This window comes from Lutjanus erythropterus, chromosome 3, assembly GCF_056507025.1.
Source record: "Lutjanus erythropterus isolate fLutEry1 chromosome 3, fLutEry1.hap2, whole genome shotgun sequence".
Lineage (NCBI taxonomy): Eukaryota > Metazoa > Chordata > Actinopteri > Lutjaniformes > Lutjanidae > Lutjanus > Lutjanus erythropterus.
Genome location: NC_139319.1, coordinates 17,174,466 through 17,189,946, shown reverse-complemented (window position 1 = coordinate 17,189,946; position 15,481 = coordinate 17,174,466). Strand labels below are relative to the sequence as shown.

At 41.0% G+C, this 15,481-nt stretch overlaps 1 protein-coding gene across 6 annotated transcripts in view; it reads right to left on the bottom strand.

The window, feature by feature from the left end:
* lef1 (lymphoid enhancer-binding factor 1) overlaps positions 1 to 15,481 on the bottom strand; it is a 66,792-nt gene that overhangs the window by 10,311 nt on the left and 41,000 nt on the right. The window contains exons 5-10 of one of the 6 annotated variants that reach the window (XM_084715228.1): positions 14,685 to 14,775; positions 12,470 to 12,589; positions 10,167 to 10,329; positions 9,276 to 9,383; positions 6,124 to 6,163; positions 5,451 to 5,492 (exon numbers count right to left, since the gene is read on the bottom strand). In XM_084715228.1, the coding sequence (XP_084571354.1) occupies positions 5,458 to 5,492; positions 6,124 to 6,163; positions 9,276 to 9,383; positions 10,167 to 10,329; positions 12,470 to 12,589; positions 14,685 to 14,775 (557 nt within the window). In that variant the 3' untranslated portion in view covers positions 5,451 to 5,457. Of the gene's footprint in view, positions 1 to 5,450; positions 5,493 to 6,123; positions 6,173 to 9,275; positions 9,384 to 10,166; positions 10,330 to 12,469; positions 12,590 to 14,684; positions 14,776 to 15,481 lie in introns of all 6 variants that reach the window. The other 5 variants (XM_084715227.1, XM_084715226.1, XM_084715225.1 and 2 more) reach the window with 5 other exon arrangements.

Genomic DNA, 15,481 nt, shown 5'->3' with positions numbered 1-15,481 from the left:
GGGGAGTGAGAGGACGGGAGGACTGTGGGGGTGAACGTTTCCGACTCTATTTCCTACCCAGAGAAACATTAGCCGGGGCGTCGCTCTGATTTAAGCCCAAATCTCTCTCCTCCACCTCCCACTCATTTTTTTCTCCTTTTTTTGTGTGAAGTTTTAAAAACATCCTCTCATCTCCTGTGCGCTGCTCAGAGCGAGACCCACAGTCAGTTTTTTTTTTTTTTTTGCGATTCCTTCTCCAATTATCCCAGGTCACTAATAAGGCGGGGTGTGGAGGCACTGGGCTGTGCCGCGGTGGCCTAGAGGCTCGGTGCCAAATTGAAACGACTCGGGAAATAGAGGCAGACGTTGAATCTTGCCTAATTGCAGCTGGAGTGTGTGGCTGGGCTGCTCAGATGTGCGTGTATGTGTGTCTGGGAGACGGCAATGCAGAGTGATGAGGGTCTGAGAGAGAGAAGATGAGAGGCAACAAATAAAAAGAGAGAAGAAGAGAGGAAAGAAATGAGGGATGGAGACTGAAGGGGTGGCAGTCGAGTGAGATTGGGTAAACTCACAACTCGGGAGAATGAGGGATTTTCTTCTGGCCCTTTTCTTACCCCCCCAACCCTCCTCACACACTCACGCCCTCCCTCCCTCCCTCCTCTTCTTCTTCTTCTTCTTCCCTCCTCGCTCATCAAAGTCTTTTGACAGCTGACTTCTGGCTGCACACATCAGAGGGAGCAGAGCCGGGGCACGACTGAGACAGAGGAGAGGAGGAGAGAGGGTATCCAGCCACCAAAGCTCCTGCTCAAACAACACTTTCTTTCATGTTTCATCTGGACCAGGACGTGTGGTTAGGGATGACCATCAATGCACTTGGCAGACTTTTATAATTGTAAAGCATCCTTTTTAAAGCCACATTAGCATTATAACTATGTAATTTAGGGTCTTATGTACATATTACTAAGTATCTAAAAAGTACTAAATATTAGCTTTAATCTGAATTCCAAATATTGTCATTAAATCACAGAAACCTCAAAGGCACTCTCTTATAAAACAATTAAAATGCCTTCATTGTTGTGGTACGGTCATGTTAGAAACAAACCAGTTTTGTCACATTTAGGCATCAAGTAACACATCTGTTTGTTTTACGGTCTAACGTGAAAATGCCGTGACAATACAGGCATTTTAATTGTTTTAAAGGAACGTGCCTTTGAGTTTTTTGTGATTTTTGTGTACACATGTATGCCTACCCAAAGAGCACCTCAAACAAACACAAGCTGCGTCCAGGAAGTGCTCCTACTCAAACAATTTTTGATGTTGTCGTTTAAGTTTTTGTACACTTTCGTAATATTGAGTTTGATTTGCTTGGACATTTATTATGAAAATTCCAAAATTAATTCGCAAAAAAAATCCATGTCGATTTTGCCACTAAAACAAGTGCACTAAAACCTCTCTGGCACGGTTTTATCTGAGTCTGAGCCAACTCAACAACAAAAAAACTCAAGCTGTGTATCAATACAGACACTTGACAAAAACAGTAATTTTACCTCAGAGGACACAGGAGTTGCTGGTCTACTGCTGCCTTGATCCGCAGCAAGAAACCAAAGTCGAAGCCACAAAGTCACATAATAACACAAACAAACAAACAAACCCAGGGGTTCCAAAAGTCTTCCATAGCAAGGCCCCCAAATGGCATTAGTTTATAGCCGGGGTCCTCATTTTGCAAGATGTCTTCACAGACCCATTGACAATACTAAGACAAATAGTGACGCGCCGCTCAACCCACAACTTTTTGGATTTTTTTTTGCAGCAGATTTTTTGTCGGCCAGGTAGTTTATCTGCTTGTCAGGTATTTTCTTTTTCAAATGTAAATTTTTATGAGTTAGCACTATCTAGCTGCTAGCTAGCAAAATTTTAGAAGCACGGCAGCTTCATGGCAGGTGCAGACCGATCCAAGTCAAAACTGGCGCTTACGATGGGATGAATGATGCTTTGACTGACAGGCAATTAGAAAGATGGGCAAGATTTCAATATGTCACTATTATCAATTCTATTTTATAATAAAACATATAATAATAATTCTTTTCTATCTTTTACATTTTTTAGCATTTTGCTGAGGCACCCCCTGGTGACTCTGATTTTGAAAATCACTGCACAATGATCAAGGCAGCAGTGATCCACCAAAGAGAAGAGAGGGGGATTTTGAAGAAAGCATAGATGGCAGCTTCAGTTCTCCATGAGAAAAGGCTGTTTGACAGCAAAGTAAGTGATGCAAAGTGGTGAAAATATTCTAAATATAGTGTACACTTAACTTGATGGTTTTTTTAGGTGGCTAAAATAAGTTTTAATACTGACCCTCTCTACTCCTGAGGGATCTGTCAATCAAAACATGAAACATGTCTGCAGTCTTGAGAAATGATCTTAACAGCAAATTGTTGTTTTTTGAACAAGGTTTCTAACACTTATGAAAATGGATGCTGAATGATATCATACATGCATTTTTACCATTCCAAGCCAAACTTCCAGAGGCTTTAAAAAGATATCCTGGATCATGTGATTGAGAATACCGATTGATTTGTGTAGTCATTCATTTTACTTGTCAACAAAAGAGACCTTCATAAGAGATGACTCACATGGAGTTTAATAGCACTTTGCAAGTGTCTGCACCGCCGTGGTGCTCACTGGCCTGATTAAAAGGCCACTTTTGTTATGAGTGTCTCCCCCCTGTGAAAAAAATGTGCAGTGGCTGAAACGGGAGAAAGCCTCCGGGGCATGTATGCGTCTCGGCCAGATAACTATCTCAAAAGGCTGTGAATCAGCGGGCTTAGTCAGACAAAAGGCTAACAGCGCGAGAGGAAGCGAGAGAGGGAGAGAAACTAAATAAAGAAAAAGGGTGCAGGAAAGGTGGGGTAAAACTGCACATTTCCAGTCAGTCAGTGTAAGAAAAAAAAAAAAGGGGGCTGGGGCAATGGGAGTGACGAGAGGGAAGAGACGGAAACCCTCATTTCACATCGTCAGAGTAATGACTTCTCAGAGTGCTGTGGTGAGAGCCAGCTGTGTGGCGGGCCCAGTGTTTGACATGCTAAAGATAACAAAGAGAAGCAACGGCAGGCCATAAAACACAGGCTCGACGACGACTCAACTCCTGGTTTGCCTCACAGGCAGGAAAAACTCAACACAAGCCATAAAATATGTTAATATGAGCATGTACTAAGTCAATTTTCCCTTCATAAAATCTACCTCGACTGAAGCATTTCACTTTGTTATGCTGAATATTTTTCATTATGACTGTGCAAGAGCTAAAAATATAATTTCTGCTTGAACCATCAAGCAAAAAGGTGTTCGAGTTGTGTGTCTGCATTTTAACTCATTAACAAATTTCCTTTCAGATTTTTCATGTTGGAGGAGAGACAGATGGGGTAGAGGGCTAGGCCAGATGAAAAGAAACAGACAAACGAGTTCATTTAAAAGATGTTTTTTGGCGTCTACACCAAGCTAACCTCAATCCAGCTCTTTGGGATCTGCATAAATTGAGGGCTTGGGGAGTTGTGGCAGTATCCTTGGTATTATGCATATTAGTTTAAGGCTGTCACTGAGAATCAGCAAGGGTGTCCATCCCGCTGCGGCTAGGCGCTGCTAATTATTGGATCAGAGATAAAGTGCTTTTTAGCGCTCGCTCTCTCTCTCTGCGCTTTGAAAACCGGCTGTGGCGAGGAGAAAAGGAGACAAAAAAAAAGCAGACCAATTTTGGGTTCAGAGAGAGCCACTGGGTCAGGAATCGATCAAGTGGAAAACCTTTGTCTGGTTGGGACGATTTCGACGTAAGACCAGATTTGTCACATCTGCCCGGCTTTTTCTGAGCGGAACAACAGGATGCTACCAGACTCACAGGGAGGGAGAGGAAGGGAAGGAGAGAGACGGAGAGCAGGAAGATCCACAGAGAGTAAGGATGACTGAAGGAGGGAAAATAGAGTTGCCTTTGCCACATATTGCGAACGTTAATCCCTCTTTTGACAAGAAAAAGGACAGGTGACGGTTCAGTGACATGTCATCTGAATCAATATATCTCAACATATCATTCACATGTAAAAAAACGACTGCGGAGTGCCTTTGTCATGAAGGCATTATAGACACCCTGAAACCCCAGATAGCATGAAATCTTATTAAGGTATAGCATCTCATTAAATTCCTGCCAAACAAGCTGCTGATTCCTGCTCGGCTCCACAAAGATGCAGAGAGAGACAACACATGTAGTCCATATGGGGCTGCTGAGCTGACATCTTTAGCCTCCACCAGCAGAAAGAAAAGAAAAAAAAACTGTTCTGAGCTTGTGAAACTGTTTTCAGATGTATCATTTAGCCCATGTTTAGAAAACACCATGTGGATGAGCTGTCTGATTTACTAAGCAGTAATTTTTCTTTTTGTTTGGACGTTTTTGTAACACATGACAGAAAAAAATAAGCTATAAACTGCTGATGAAACATCTGATGTTTATGGAAGCCCATTTCTGCCAGTGTAAAAGAAAGAAATCTCCACGGTAAGTCATAATGATGACATTAAAAACCAGAATTATGAAATAACGTCAGAATTATGATATAAAGTCATAATTATGAGATTAAAAATTTCATAATGACAGAGACTTTGAAACCATGAGGAAAAAAACATAATGATGAGATACAGTCATAATTACAAGATAAAAACAATTATGAGATTAAAAGTCAAAAGTACAAGATAAAAATTCAATTATGAGTTAAAGAAACATAATTATGAGATAAAAAGTCAAACCTGAAACATAAAAAGACCTAATTATAAGATAAAAAAAAACTAAACAATGAGATAATAAGACAATAATGAGATAAAAACTCAAACTTATGAAATAAAAACTCAATGGTGAGATTAAAAACAATTGTGAGAAAGTCAAAAGTATGAGATAACTCGTTTAAAAAAGATAATTATGAGATTAATGTTGCAATTATGAGATAAAAATAATTTCACATAAAAAGTTGTGAGATAAAAAATATGATATTTTATCGTTATGACGTTTTAATCTCACAGTTATGATTTACCATGAGAGATTTTTCTTTTACTGGCAGAAATGGGCTTCCATAGACCTTTCACCTAACCAGTGCTCGACACAAAACATTCAGCTGAGCCAGTTCAACATACACACACGTGCACGTTTGATTACACACACACACACACACACACACACACACACACACACACACAGAAGGGGAGAAAATCCAATGCCTATTGTGCAGAGGCCATTGAGCAAACTCCACACACAAAGCACAATCCCTCTTCAGGCCTTAACACCACTGACACAATGACTATGGTGAGGTTAGGGTGGACCTTTTTAGGATTAGTCTGTGAGTACATACTCTCAAGTCAGTGTTTAGTAGCAGTTTAAAAAGAGACTTGACATATATTGAACTGATCAGACAGGGAGGGGATAGAGGGTTTTGTCTTACCATTTTCTCAGATGTACGCCGTTTTCATTCTCTGGCCTGTACCTGCAGAAAATTGCATCTTTTTTAAATATTTTGAGGTATCTGGACGGCATAGAATCTTTACCGTCCATTTGGCCTACACAGTGTACAGACCAAAAAAAAAAAAAAAAATACTGACATTTTACTTAAGATGTAATTCTCAATGGATTACAGTTGCAGTGCTGAGAGGAGGCTCATAAGCGCAGATAAACAAGGTCAGCAGAAAGACATACTGTAGTGCAGCAGGCAAACAAATAGTGCAAAGCCCACAATCGGTAAGTAAGTAGTCGTATAGAATGGACAGACTAATCCCAAAGTAGGTGTAATGTGTGAAGACGGGGATGAGGGAGAGGGAGGGAACAAATGGATGGAGGGATGTATACAAAGAAAGTCTATAAGAAGAGTGAAGCCTGCACATAATCAAGCCAGTCTATTAGAGTCAAAATGAGGATAGTAGGTGAAATTTAACTTGTCAGTTTTATAGCAGTTTGTCCCTGTCTACTGAGAGATTAGTTGTATTTTTTTAAAAAAACAGACTACGTGTTATAAAAAAGCAGCAGTATACTGTAAAAGATGATGTGAAAGATGGTGTAACCCACAACTTCAAGGTGTGACGGAAAGAAAAAGAAAAGAAGAATAGAGATCGCTCACTTACCGGGGGCCGTTTCCTGCATCTTCTCCCTCTTCCGCTTCTTCTTCTTTCCCTAAAAAATATACAGAGGAACACATAAAGTGTGGCTCCAGCACTCACGCTCACTAGACCACTCTGGTATCCTGCTGCTGACTGCCATGTTCACTCATCCCCTGCTGGGCAACCAACCAGCATCCCTTGCACTCCGGACTCTGTACGCAAACTGCCACGCTGAGAGGGAACGGACCAAGCAAAGAGTCTGGGGCTGGTGGCACAAAACACCCTTAAGTCTTCTCCTTAAGGTTTACTTAAAATATTCACTTGAGTATTTAAGCTTTTCTTGATCTTGTACTTCAGGAGTCCCTCATAGTTAATTATACCAAAATACCTTAGCAACCAAAGTGAAGAAAAAAAAAAACTTTAGGTGCCTCTGACTCCATCTTAACCATAACATGGCTGAATTTATTGGGATAAATGTTGTTAAAAAAAAATAATAATAACTTTTTATAGCACATTGGGTGAGCAGGCTACTTATACTTGGTAAAGCTGCTTTATATTAGCAAGCTAGGCTATAACATCACCTTCAGTTAAACCAAAAGACTTTAGCAACCAAAGTAAGGAAAACAACTTAAAAAACCTCTGACTTTATCTTAACCAAAACCTGGCCAAGGTATTGATAATAAATGAATAATGTAGCATATTAGGTTAAGAGTCAGTTATTGAGAAAGCTGCTTATGTCACTAAGGCTGTTCCATGTTAGCTAGCTAAGCTATAACTTTACCTAAAATTACTGTCATCATCTAGTTTATATGAAGAGCTTAAATACTTTAATGTGTAATGCAATCAACAATAAATAATTAACTGGTTAGAAGAGGCTGTCATAAGATTTCATGTCAAAGTTTTCTTAAAGGAGAATTTAAAGCTTCTTTGCCAAGCCATCATAATAGGCTAACTAGGCTAACTAACTTTTTAGCAAGCTAGCAAACAAACAAACAAACAATATAATATTTCATTTCTTTTCAATTGGTTAGCATACAACATTTTGTTCAGGAATACTGAGCAGCCAATTCTTAAAGGTTCTTACCTTCTCTTTTAGACTTATTAGGTACAGACAACACTATTTTATTTATTTATTTATTCATTTCAATTTTAGGTAAGCAAGCATATATAGCTCCATATTGATTAAAAGGTAGCACATCCAAATGTAGGGGTCTAAACCAAAGTTTCTTCTAGGATAGGTTTACACACTTTCATGTGCAAAAAACACAGTATTTTTCTCATACTGGCCATAGCTGCAGCACCTCTATGTTTGAAATGCTCTGTTTTAACTCCTGTCTCTTTAAGGCTCCAGTGCCTTTCCACATTTCATTCCAGACTAGCTGTGCATTATACTAATGTGTTACACGATGATGTCACCAAGTAAAAGAACAAAGTCTGGATTCCAAACGAGGTGTTTAAGGCAGTTCAAGAGCAGTGTTTTCTATAGGAATGAGTAACTCCTTTTGGCAGGGACTTTGATCTTTGTGACTTTGCAGACCTTTTACATGCACATAAAGCTATGTAACACATTAAAGGAAAGGGGAAAACCCAAAAAGCATAACATGACCGCTTTAAATGACTTACTCTATCATTTTTAGGCTTTTTTTTTTGAGCCAGGACCATCCTAACCGGATAGAGGTACAGCTCATCCTACTGTTGTGACCAGTCTGCTCCACATTTCCACACTACCTTTGAAGTCCTTCCTCTAATGACAAATATGAACATGAAGTGCAATTAAAAATGCTCACTGTAATTAGGCTAGTCTAGCTCAATGACTGTGAAGAGCGCCACTCTTTTTCCAGCGAGGTGGTGGGAGTGTGTGAGGATTTATAGCTTATGCTAAATCCCCAGGGGGGAGACTATAGGTATAGATAGCAGCGTAGAGTCGTTTCTAGTCAAATATGAGCAGCACTTTGGTTTCCTGCTGCAAAGTCTGCTAATCCACTTATTCATGAGCTAATCTGCCTTCTACTGCTGCGGCAGACAGCGAAGAAGAAGAGAGACTAAGTGAGAGTGGGTGAGAGAAAGGATGAGAGAGGGGGTACACAGCAAAACTATGAATGCTACACGCTCCCCATGCCAGTGCGTTACCTATTTTGGGTGTTTCCAGGCATGATGAGCAGCTGAGGATTTGGTTTGTGGGAGGGGTCACAGAACAGCACTTGCAGTGATACAACATTTACTTGTATGAAATGTTTTGCGTTAAACATATTGTTTCACTTTATCTCTTTGGTATGCCAAGTAGAAAGCCATTCCCTCTATTTTTTTTTTCCCCTACCCGTCAAATATGTTTGTACCAACAAAGCTGAAAATTAAACGGGGAGCCGGGCGAACTGTCACTAGCTGAAGCTGTGTATCTTTAACTGGGAGCAGAGCTGTGAAAACCTGTCTTCTTCCCCTCAGCGAGGCATTTTGGCAGCGGAGCAGCGGAGGCAGAAGGAGGAGGGATGCTGTCGGTGTCCGAGGGGAGGCAGATAAACACCACAAAGCACTTTGGTGGTGGAGTGAATGTGAGTGCCGGAGCCACACTTTTAATAAAGGCTGGTGCTCTCACTCTCACAGATTCATACACGCCACATACGCAGAGACACATCTGACACCTTCCAAGCAGATACATGAAACATATACGCACGCACACACGCAGACTGTGATATATACGCCAAAAAAACCAGAGTTGCATCTTCAATCCAGCTGCACCTCCCACATTCACAAACAAAATGGGCAGCTAGAGGAGCAAAGGTTGCTGCTGTGTGTGCGATCCAGCCTCCTCAGCTCAGTCTAACAGGTGCTTTTTACATCCATGCTGATATGGAACATCAAAGACTAGCATAACCATTACCAGGCAGTTTTCACTCACTGTGGCAATAATAATGTCCATGATACTACAATCCATTTTAGTGTGGATGGTAATATAACAGTGTTATGAATTACACATTAGGCTGAAACAAAGCCTCCAAAAATGAACCCCATTAGCATGGAGCCGACTAGTGTGAATTAGTGTGTGTGTGCGTGTGTGTCATTATTGTGCTGCCATTTAAAGAACAAGTCATGCAATGCTGCTGACATAAACAAACAACATAAAATCAACATACACACTCGCACGCGCACCTCTGCCAATCTGTTCTGTTGATACTTACATAATTGTCTCGAGCGGACCAGCCTGGGTAGAGCTGCATGTGGAGCTGCCGTTCCTTGCGGGCTAACTCATAATACTTAGCTTGCTCTTCCCGAGATAAAGCATGCCACTGTTTCAGTACAAAAGGAGATTAGGGAGAAAATAGCATACAGTCAATTACTGGCATGCACTTGCATGTTTCCTGCATTAAAAAAAGTGTGTGCTTGTGTTTTTGGTAAAAAAGAAAAGAAAAATCTTTTCAACTTCCAAACGTTTGTTGTAGAGAGAAAAAAAAAATGGGGGATAAAAGAGCAACAAAGAAGAAGAAGGGGAGACACATGATGAAGAGATTAACATGCAGAGGGAGAGAAGAGGAGGAAAAAACTTTGATTTCATATCAAAACACTGGTTCCAATTTAGCAGCGCTTTTTATTCAAACTATGTCAGCGAGCAATTACCCTATGCAGGCCACAAACTAGGCTTTGCTGTGGCTGGCTGCCTCAACCGCCAGGCCTATTCGTTAAGGCTTTTAACATGGCTCTGTGGTTCCACTCTTTTCCCAATCCTCAAAAGGAACAAATTTTGTCATTTCCAACCGTGCCATTATCCAGGCATATTTTATTAAAGCCAATTTGATTAAATGTCAGTTAGATAGGCGGTCTGTATCTGTGCTGCTGAGAGGGGAGTAATTGGCTGGGGCAATCATTATGACAATAATCACAACTAGTTCATAAAAGAGTGTGTGTGTTAATATAGAGGAATCCTTGTACTTTTTAAACTAATTGGGCCTGGGAAGCCAGTCCACGCAGCCTCTTTAGAGTTGAACTGTGATCTCTTGCTGATTTAACTCAATCAACAAAGATAAAAAAAAAAAAACTACCAGCGACAAAGAGAATGAGGTCGGTGCACCTACCCTCCGTCCCAGGATCTGATTGATGGCAGCGCTCTCCTTCAGCGTGCACTCGGCGACCACATTCGCGCGCATCTCTTTCATGTAGAGCATGAAGGCGTTTAGCGGCTTCTTGATGTGCGGTCTTTTGGGCTCCTGCTCCTTTCTCTGTTCGTGCTGGGGTTTCCTGTAAAGACAAAAACAACAACAACACGGACGGAGGTAAAGAAGAAGAAGAGGAAACCAAAAGAAGGAATAAAAGAGCAAAGCAACAGAAGGGGGGAAACCGTGGTGCCGCTATGGCGACAACAGCAGCGAAGGTCTGGTTGCTCCCAGCCAATGGTGAGGCAGCGTGAGAGGGGTTGCCACGCCATGGGCCCCTACCTCTTTAATCATGTGCAGTTGTACTTCATGCGGAGAGATTACTTTGCCCAGTAATGACAACCAAACCTTCTTGTTCACAGTACATTGGCAATCGCTTAAAGGGTAACTTCTGTATTTTTCAACCTGGACCCCATTTTCCCATATTTTTGTGTCTAAGTGACTAATGGAGACAACAATTTTTGAAATTGGTCCAGTATTGAGGGAGCACGCTGCAGCCAGAAGAGGCAAAACTGAACTGAACTACAGTGTTATCCTTTCGGGCAACTGCGCACCGTCAAAGTCCGTCCAGTCAAAGTGCTTGTTTTTGCCACAGACAGGCTCATACTGTTAATATAAGTGTCTGACAACATTATGGAGAGGAACCATTTAGATATAGACCTTTTTAAAAAGAGTATGATACATTATGTTCAACAAGAAACAGCTGTTTTAAAGAGTTAAAAGAGTTAAAAAAAGTAATACGTTACAATTGCACATCCAAATAGTGAGTTGGAGCCATAGACTGTATATTAAATAGCTTGAAATCCTATTGAATATATAGTCCATGGTCGGAGCGAGTTGTTTCCCCCTGCCCACCCCTCCCCAGACTCAAGGAATCTCAGGCAGGCTGCAGGAACACGAAACAAGCGCAACACTCTAAACTGACAATAACAATCAGAGCGATGAGTCCTACTCTATAAGTTGATCAGCTGTTTATATTTATCAGTTGCCCATCTATGTAAAGTTAAGCCTGTAAACCTGAAAACAAAAGCCCACTGCTCAAAAATACAAACTCTGGAGTTAGTGGCTGCCTGTCTCACTGCCTGCCAGACTCCATTAACACATTGTTCAATTCAACTACTCCTTCTAAAAGATCATTAATGATTTCTTAGGACTCATAAACAGACTCTTTCTCATTCAGCATTCTCCTTTAACACTGTCATTGTCAACTTCACTGAGACTCGACAGAAACAAAATATAACTCACCAAAGACATCTTGGCTCATCTTTTTACTGCTCCAACAATCACCATCTCTGGTTTGGTTGAAGTAAAACCTTAAATCACTGCAATAGATGTGAAAATATTCTGGCTGTACACACTGTTTTCCACCCCAACCTGCTTCTCTGATGTCCAGCTTCCCTCTCGCTCTTCTTGAGCCAAGACGGTTTTGGTGAGTCTGGTTAGTTTGGCGAGAACAATGAAACAGCTGTTTCTGGTTAAACAAAACATATTTTACTCCATATACTAGTCCTTAAAAGAGTATGTCTGTACCGACTCTTTCCACAATGCTGTCAGACATTTATTATAACAATCTGAGCCTGTCAGTGGCAAAAAAAACCCAAGCATGATTAATGAAATTATGTTGTAGCTCAGTTCACTTCAGATAGCTGCAGCATTCTTCTTCAATACTGGACCAATTTCATAAATTTTTGTAGCCGTTAGTACCTCGGACACAAAAGCATATGAAGATAGGTTAGTCCAGAGTGAAAAATACTTAAGCTACCCTTTAAAACCGACGCACACTCAAAAAGACTCTGCTCCCGCTCCTGACTTACTTTCTAATAACCTTTTTGATACTAGTACAGTCTTGGTGCTGGGATGGCCATGAATAATGGAAATATCAGTGATAACCACTTCAGGGCGCTCGCAGCACTTCCCACTGCGCACACACTGGGGATGTGAATTCAGTTCATCTGAGCACTAATCTAGGACCTGTATCTGTTGCTGGCTAAGTGTGTTGTGATCCCTGAGGCCAAATGAAGCATAGGCCTGTTATCAGGCGAGCGCGGGCCCTTGCTGCTTATCTGCTCACATCAAGGGAATGAGAACAAGGCTCTGACAGAGGGTTTGTTCAGCGATGGCCTACTGTAGTGGTGGAGCGCATAAATACCTGGAAGTGTGTCATCTCAGAAAAACTGCTGATAGAGGAGTGTTTGATGAAGGTATTTTGTGTTTGCAGGACTCACATGTGCATGATGTCTGTTTCATGCAGAGGCTCGTGTTTGACCTGTGGGTTGACGATGGCTGGGTGGGGGATCCCTGTGGCGTGGGGACCTGGGGGGCCGGGCACCATGTGGTGTGAGAACCTGCAATAACAGCAGACTTTGATTAATTTAAGAGGTCAAAGGAGGACAGTAGCATGGAAAAGGTCGCCTAAATGTCACCTACGTTCATTAGCAGTCACAAACAAGGAATACATATTTATTTACTTGATGTTAAATGTTAAGTGCTTAATATTTAGGAGGAGTTACTGGCTGTAGTTCTTGTGTGTGCTGTTCCTTTAGCTCTAGATCTTCTTTAGCGCTGATTTCATCAACCTCTTTCTTGCAATATTAGAATATAGCAGGGAGCAGAGTAAAGCTTTAATATCCCCGAGGGGCAATTCAGCTCAAAGACAGCAGTCAATAATAATTATAATAATATCCTGCTGGACACAGTAAACAAGACCACATGAAAATCTTTCTCTACAAGAGATCACAAGACGAATGTAGTGGATCATAAGTTGATTGCCGAAGTAGGAAACAGGAAAAATAAAATCTAATATTTCCAGTGGAATACTGCGCTGTTACCTTTCCAGGCCTCTAAAACTGATCTAGGTTTCTGTAAGTTTCAACAAGTTAAATTTAAGACTTTTTAAGACCATAATGGATGCAATGTAAGACTTGTTTCATGTCCATGCTGGCAAAAAAAGCACATGCAGTTTGCATTAGTGGTTATTGGTTCAATGCTGGTTTCGATTTGTAGTTGTCACAGCGGGATCAATATAAATTTTTTTTCCCCAAAACACATATAAAAGTGAGACTGAAGTTAAATCCAGCTAATGAAGTAAGTAATTTTTAAGACATTTTAAAGCCTAAAATCCATATTATTGGGCTTTAGACTTATTAAGAATCTACAGAAACTCTGTATTAAACTGCAATCTGTAACAAGGGATGCTGCCTCATATTACCACCATTATAAAAAAGGTTGTATATCACTGGTTTATATGATTACATGGGAACATACATGTTTGTTTTGCACTGTATACCACTGTTTAGCTAAACATCCAGTAATTATCAACTCAGTGAGTTATGCTTGTGTATCTCACTGCAGCTCAGACAAAGTGGGATGAAGTGACAGAAACCCACTGTGGTCTTTAGTATTTTTAAAATATTTTTCAATTCATTTTAGTTCCTTTCAGAACTGCTTTGAATTTCTACTAAACATCTTTAGACATGTTTTTCTTTCCTTGTCAGTCTCAAAGTCTTTGAGACTTTTCTTATGAAATAATAAGAAGCAGAGTTTGTTTTTTGTCATCAGTGGGTCCATAACGTCTGTATCTCCAGTTTCCATTTTGCTCCATTTGTCTGTTTGTTTCAACACGTCATCATTTTGTGGTTATGTTTGAATGTTCGTTATAAAAAAAGATTTCTGTAAAACATGAAATTTGCTGATCAGCAATGTTCAGTGCTGCAAACACAACACTTCCGTGATCCAAGGGACTGTAACCCAAATCCAAATCCAAAATCAGAACAAGGTGGAAAAGTGGGGAAGAGTTCCAACGTGAAAAGTACTGTGTATTCAAATTTAAGGGGGTCTGAGGAGGAAGGCAGGAGGAGACCATCCCGGTTGGGCTTCAATAGTTGCCTGATCCTGCACCTTACATCTGGCTTCACTCAGTGTATGCCTAAAGCCCTGTCTTTACAAACATCACGCTGACAGAGGAAGAGATAGCAAGGAGACAAAAAGAAAGAGGGCAAGAAAAGGAAGAAAAACACAAGAGTGGCCAAGACAAGGATACAGTCAAAAAAAAAAAAAGAATTAAAAGAGGTAAAGACACTATAAAAAGTGCTTCCCAAACACAAAGTGAGGCTCAGAGAGCAAAGTGCTTCCAGGAAGCTTTGATGGGGGTTAAGCAGCCATATGGTTATGCAGGGGCACGTATGCTGTGATGTGTTTGACATGTGCTGGGCACACAGAGCAGCGGTGTGGCTGAAGCCGCAGCAGTGCAGCAGGAACAGCCAGAGGCAGACCTCCCCTGTGCCGACTGCTGCTGCTGCAGGCCACCACTCCTCCCCGTCAGCACACAGAGCTGCTACAGAGTCAGTGTGCATCGGATGTGAAGAGACAGGAGAGTAATTGCTCCTTGTTTACACGAATCAACTGTGCATGCTTTTTGCTTTTGTTTTGTCTGTGACTCACCATCCCAGCGGTGGTGTGATCTGCCCGACTCCTCCAGGAGACAGGGAGTAGAAGTTGGGCATGTCTGGTCCGGGGTGATGTCTTGGCATTCCTAGACAAACAACAATGGGACACAACTGTTAGAAAATATTGAAGTACGATCAATTTTTCAATTATGTCTGCATCCTGTGGCTCTAACCGCCAATCAAAATGAGCCCAGAGCATTAAAGGGATAGTTCAGATTACTGGAAGTTGGGTTGTATGAGGCACTTCGCAATAGTCAGTTTATTACCCACAACAGATGGTGGTCGGCATGCCCACGGTTTAGAGAAGCAACAGAAATACTGGTGTACTGCTACTTATTTTCGCCACACGAAAAAAACATCAATATCAGTATCAAGTGTATGCTATATTTAGAATATCTTCACAGCTATGCCTTGCTGTCAGGCAGCCTTTTCAATCGGAAACTGCTGTTATATAAGCCAAATATCATTATCTCCAAATCAACCAGACTCCATTAGCAAAAATCAGTTATTTAACCTTGCACAACACTTGTGTTGCTGGTCTACTGCTGCCTCAATCCACGAGTTTGTTTGTGTTATTGTGTGACATGAGTGTTTTAAAGGGTTAGTTCAGATTCACCAAAATCACACAATCACACCTACCTACAGTAGATGCCCACCAACATGTCCCCAGTTTGGGAAAGTGCCTCATGCCTCATACAACCCCAGTTCAAATAATCTCAAGTATCCCCTTCAGTACCAAATGTTGGGCCTAACGTTATCACATGTGAAAAATATAGAGAACAACTTATTTGT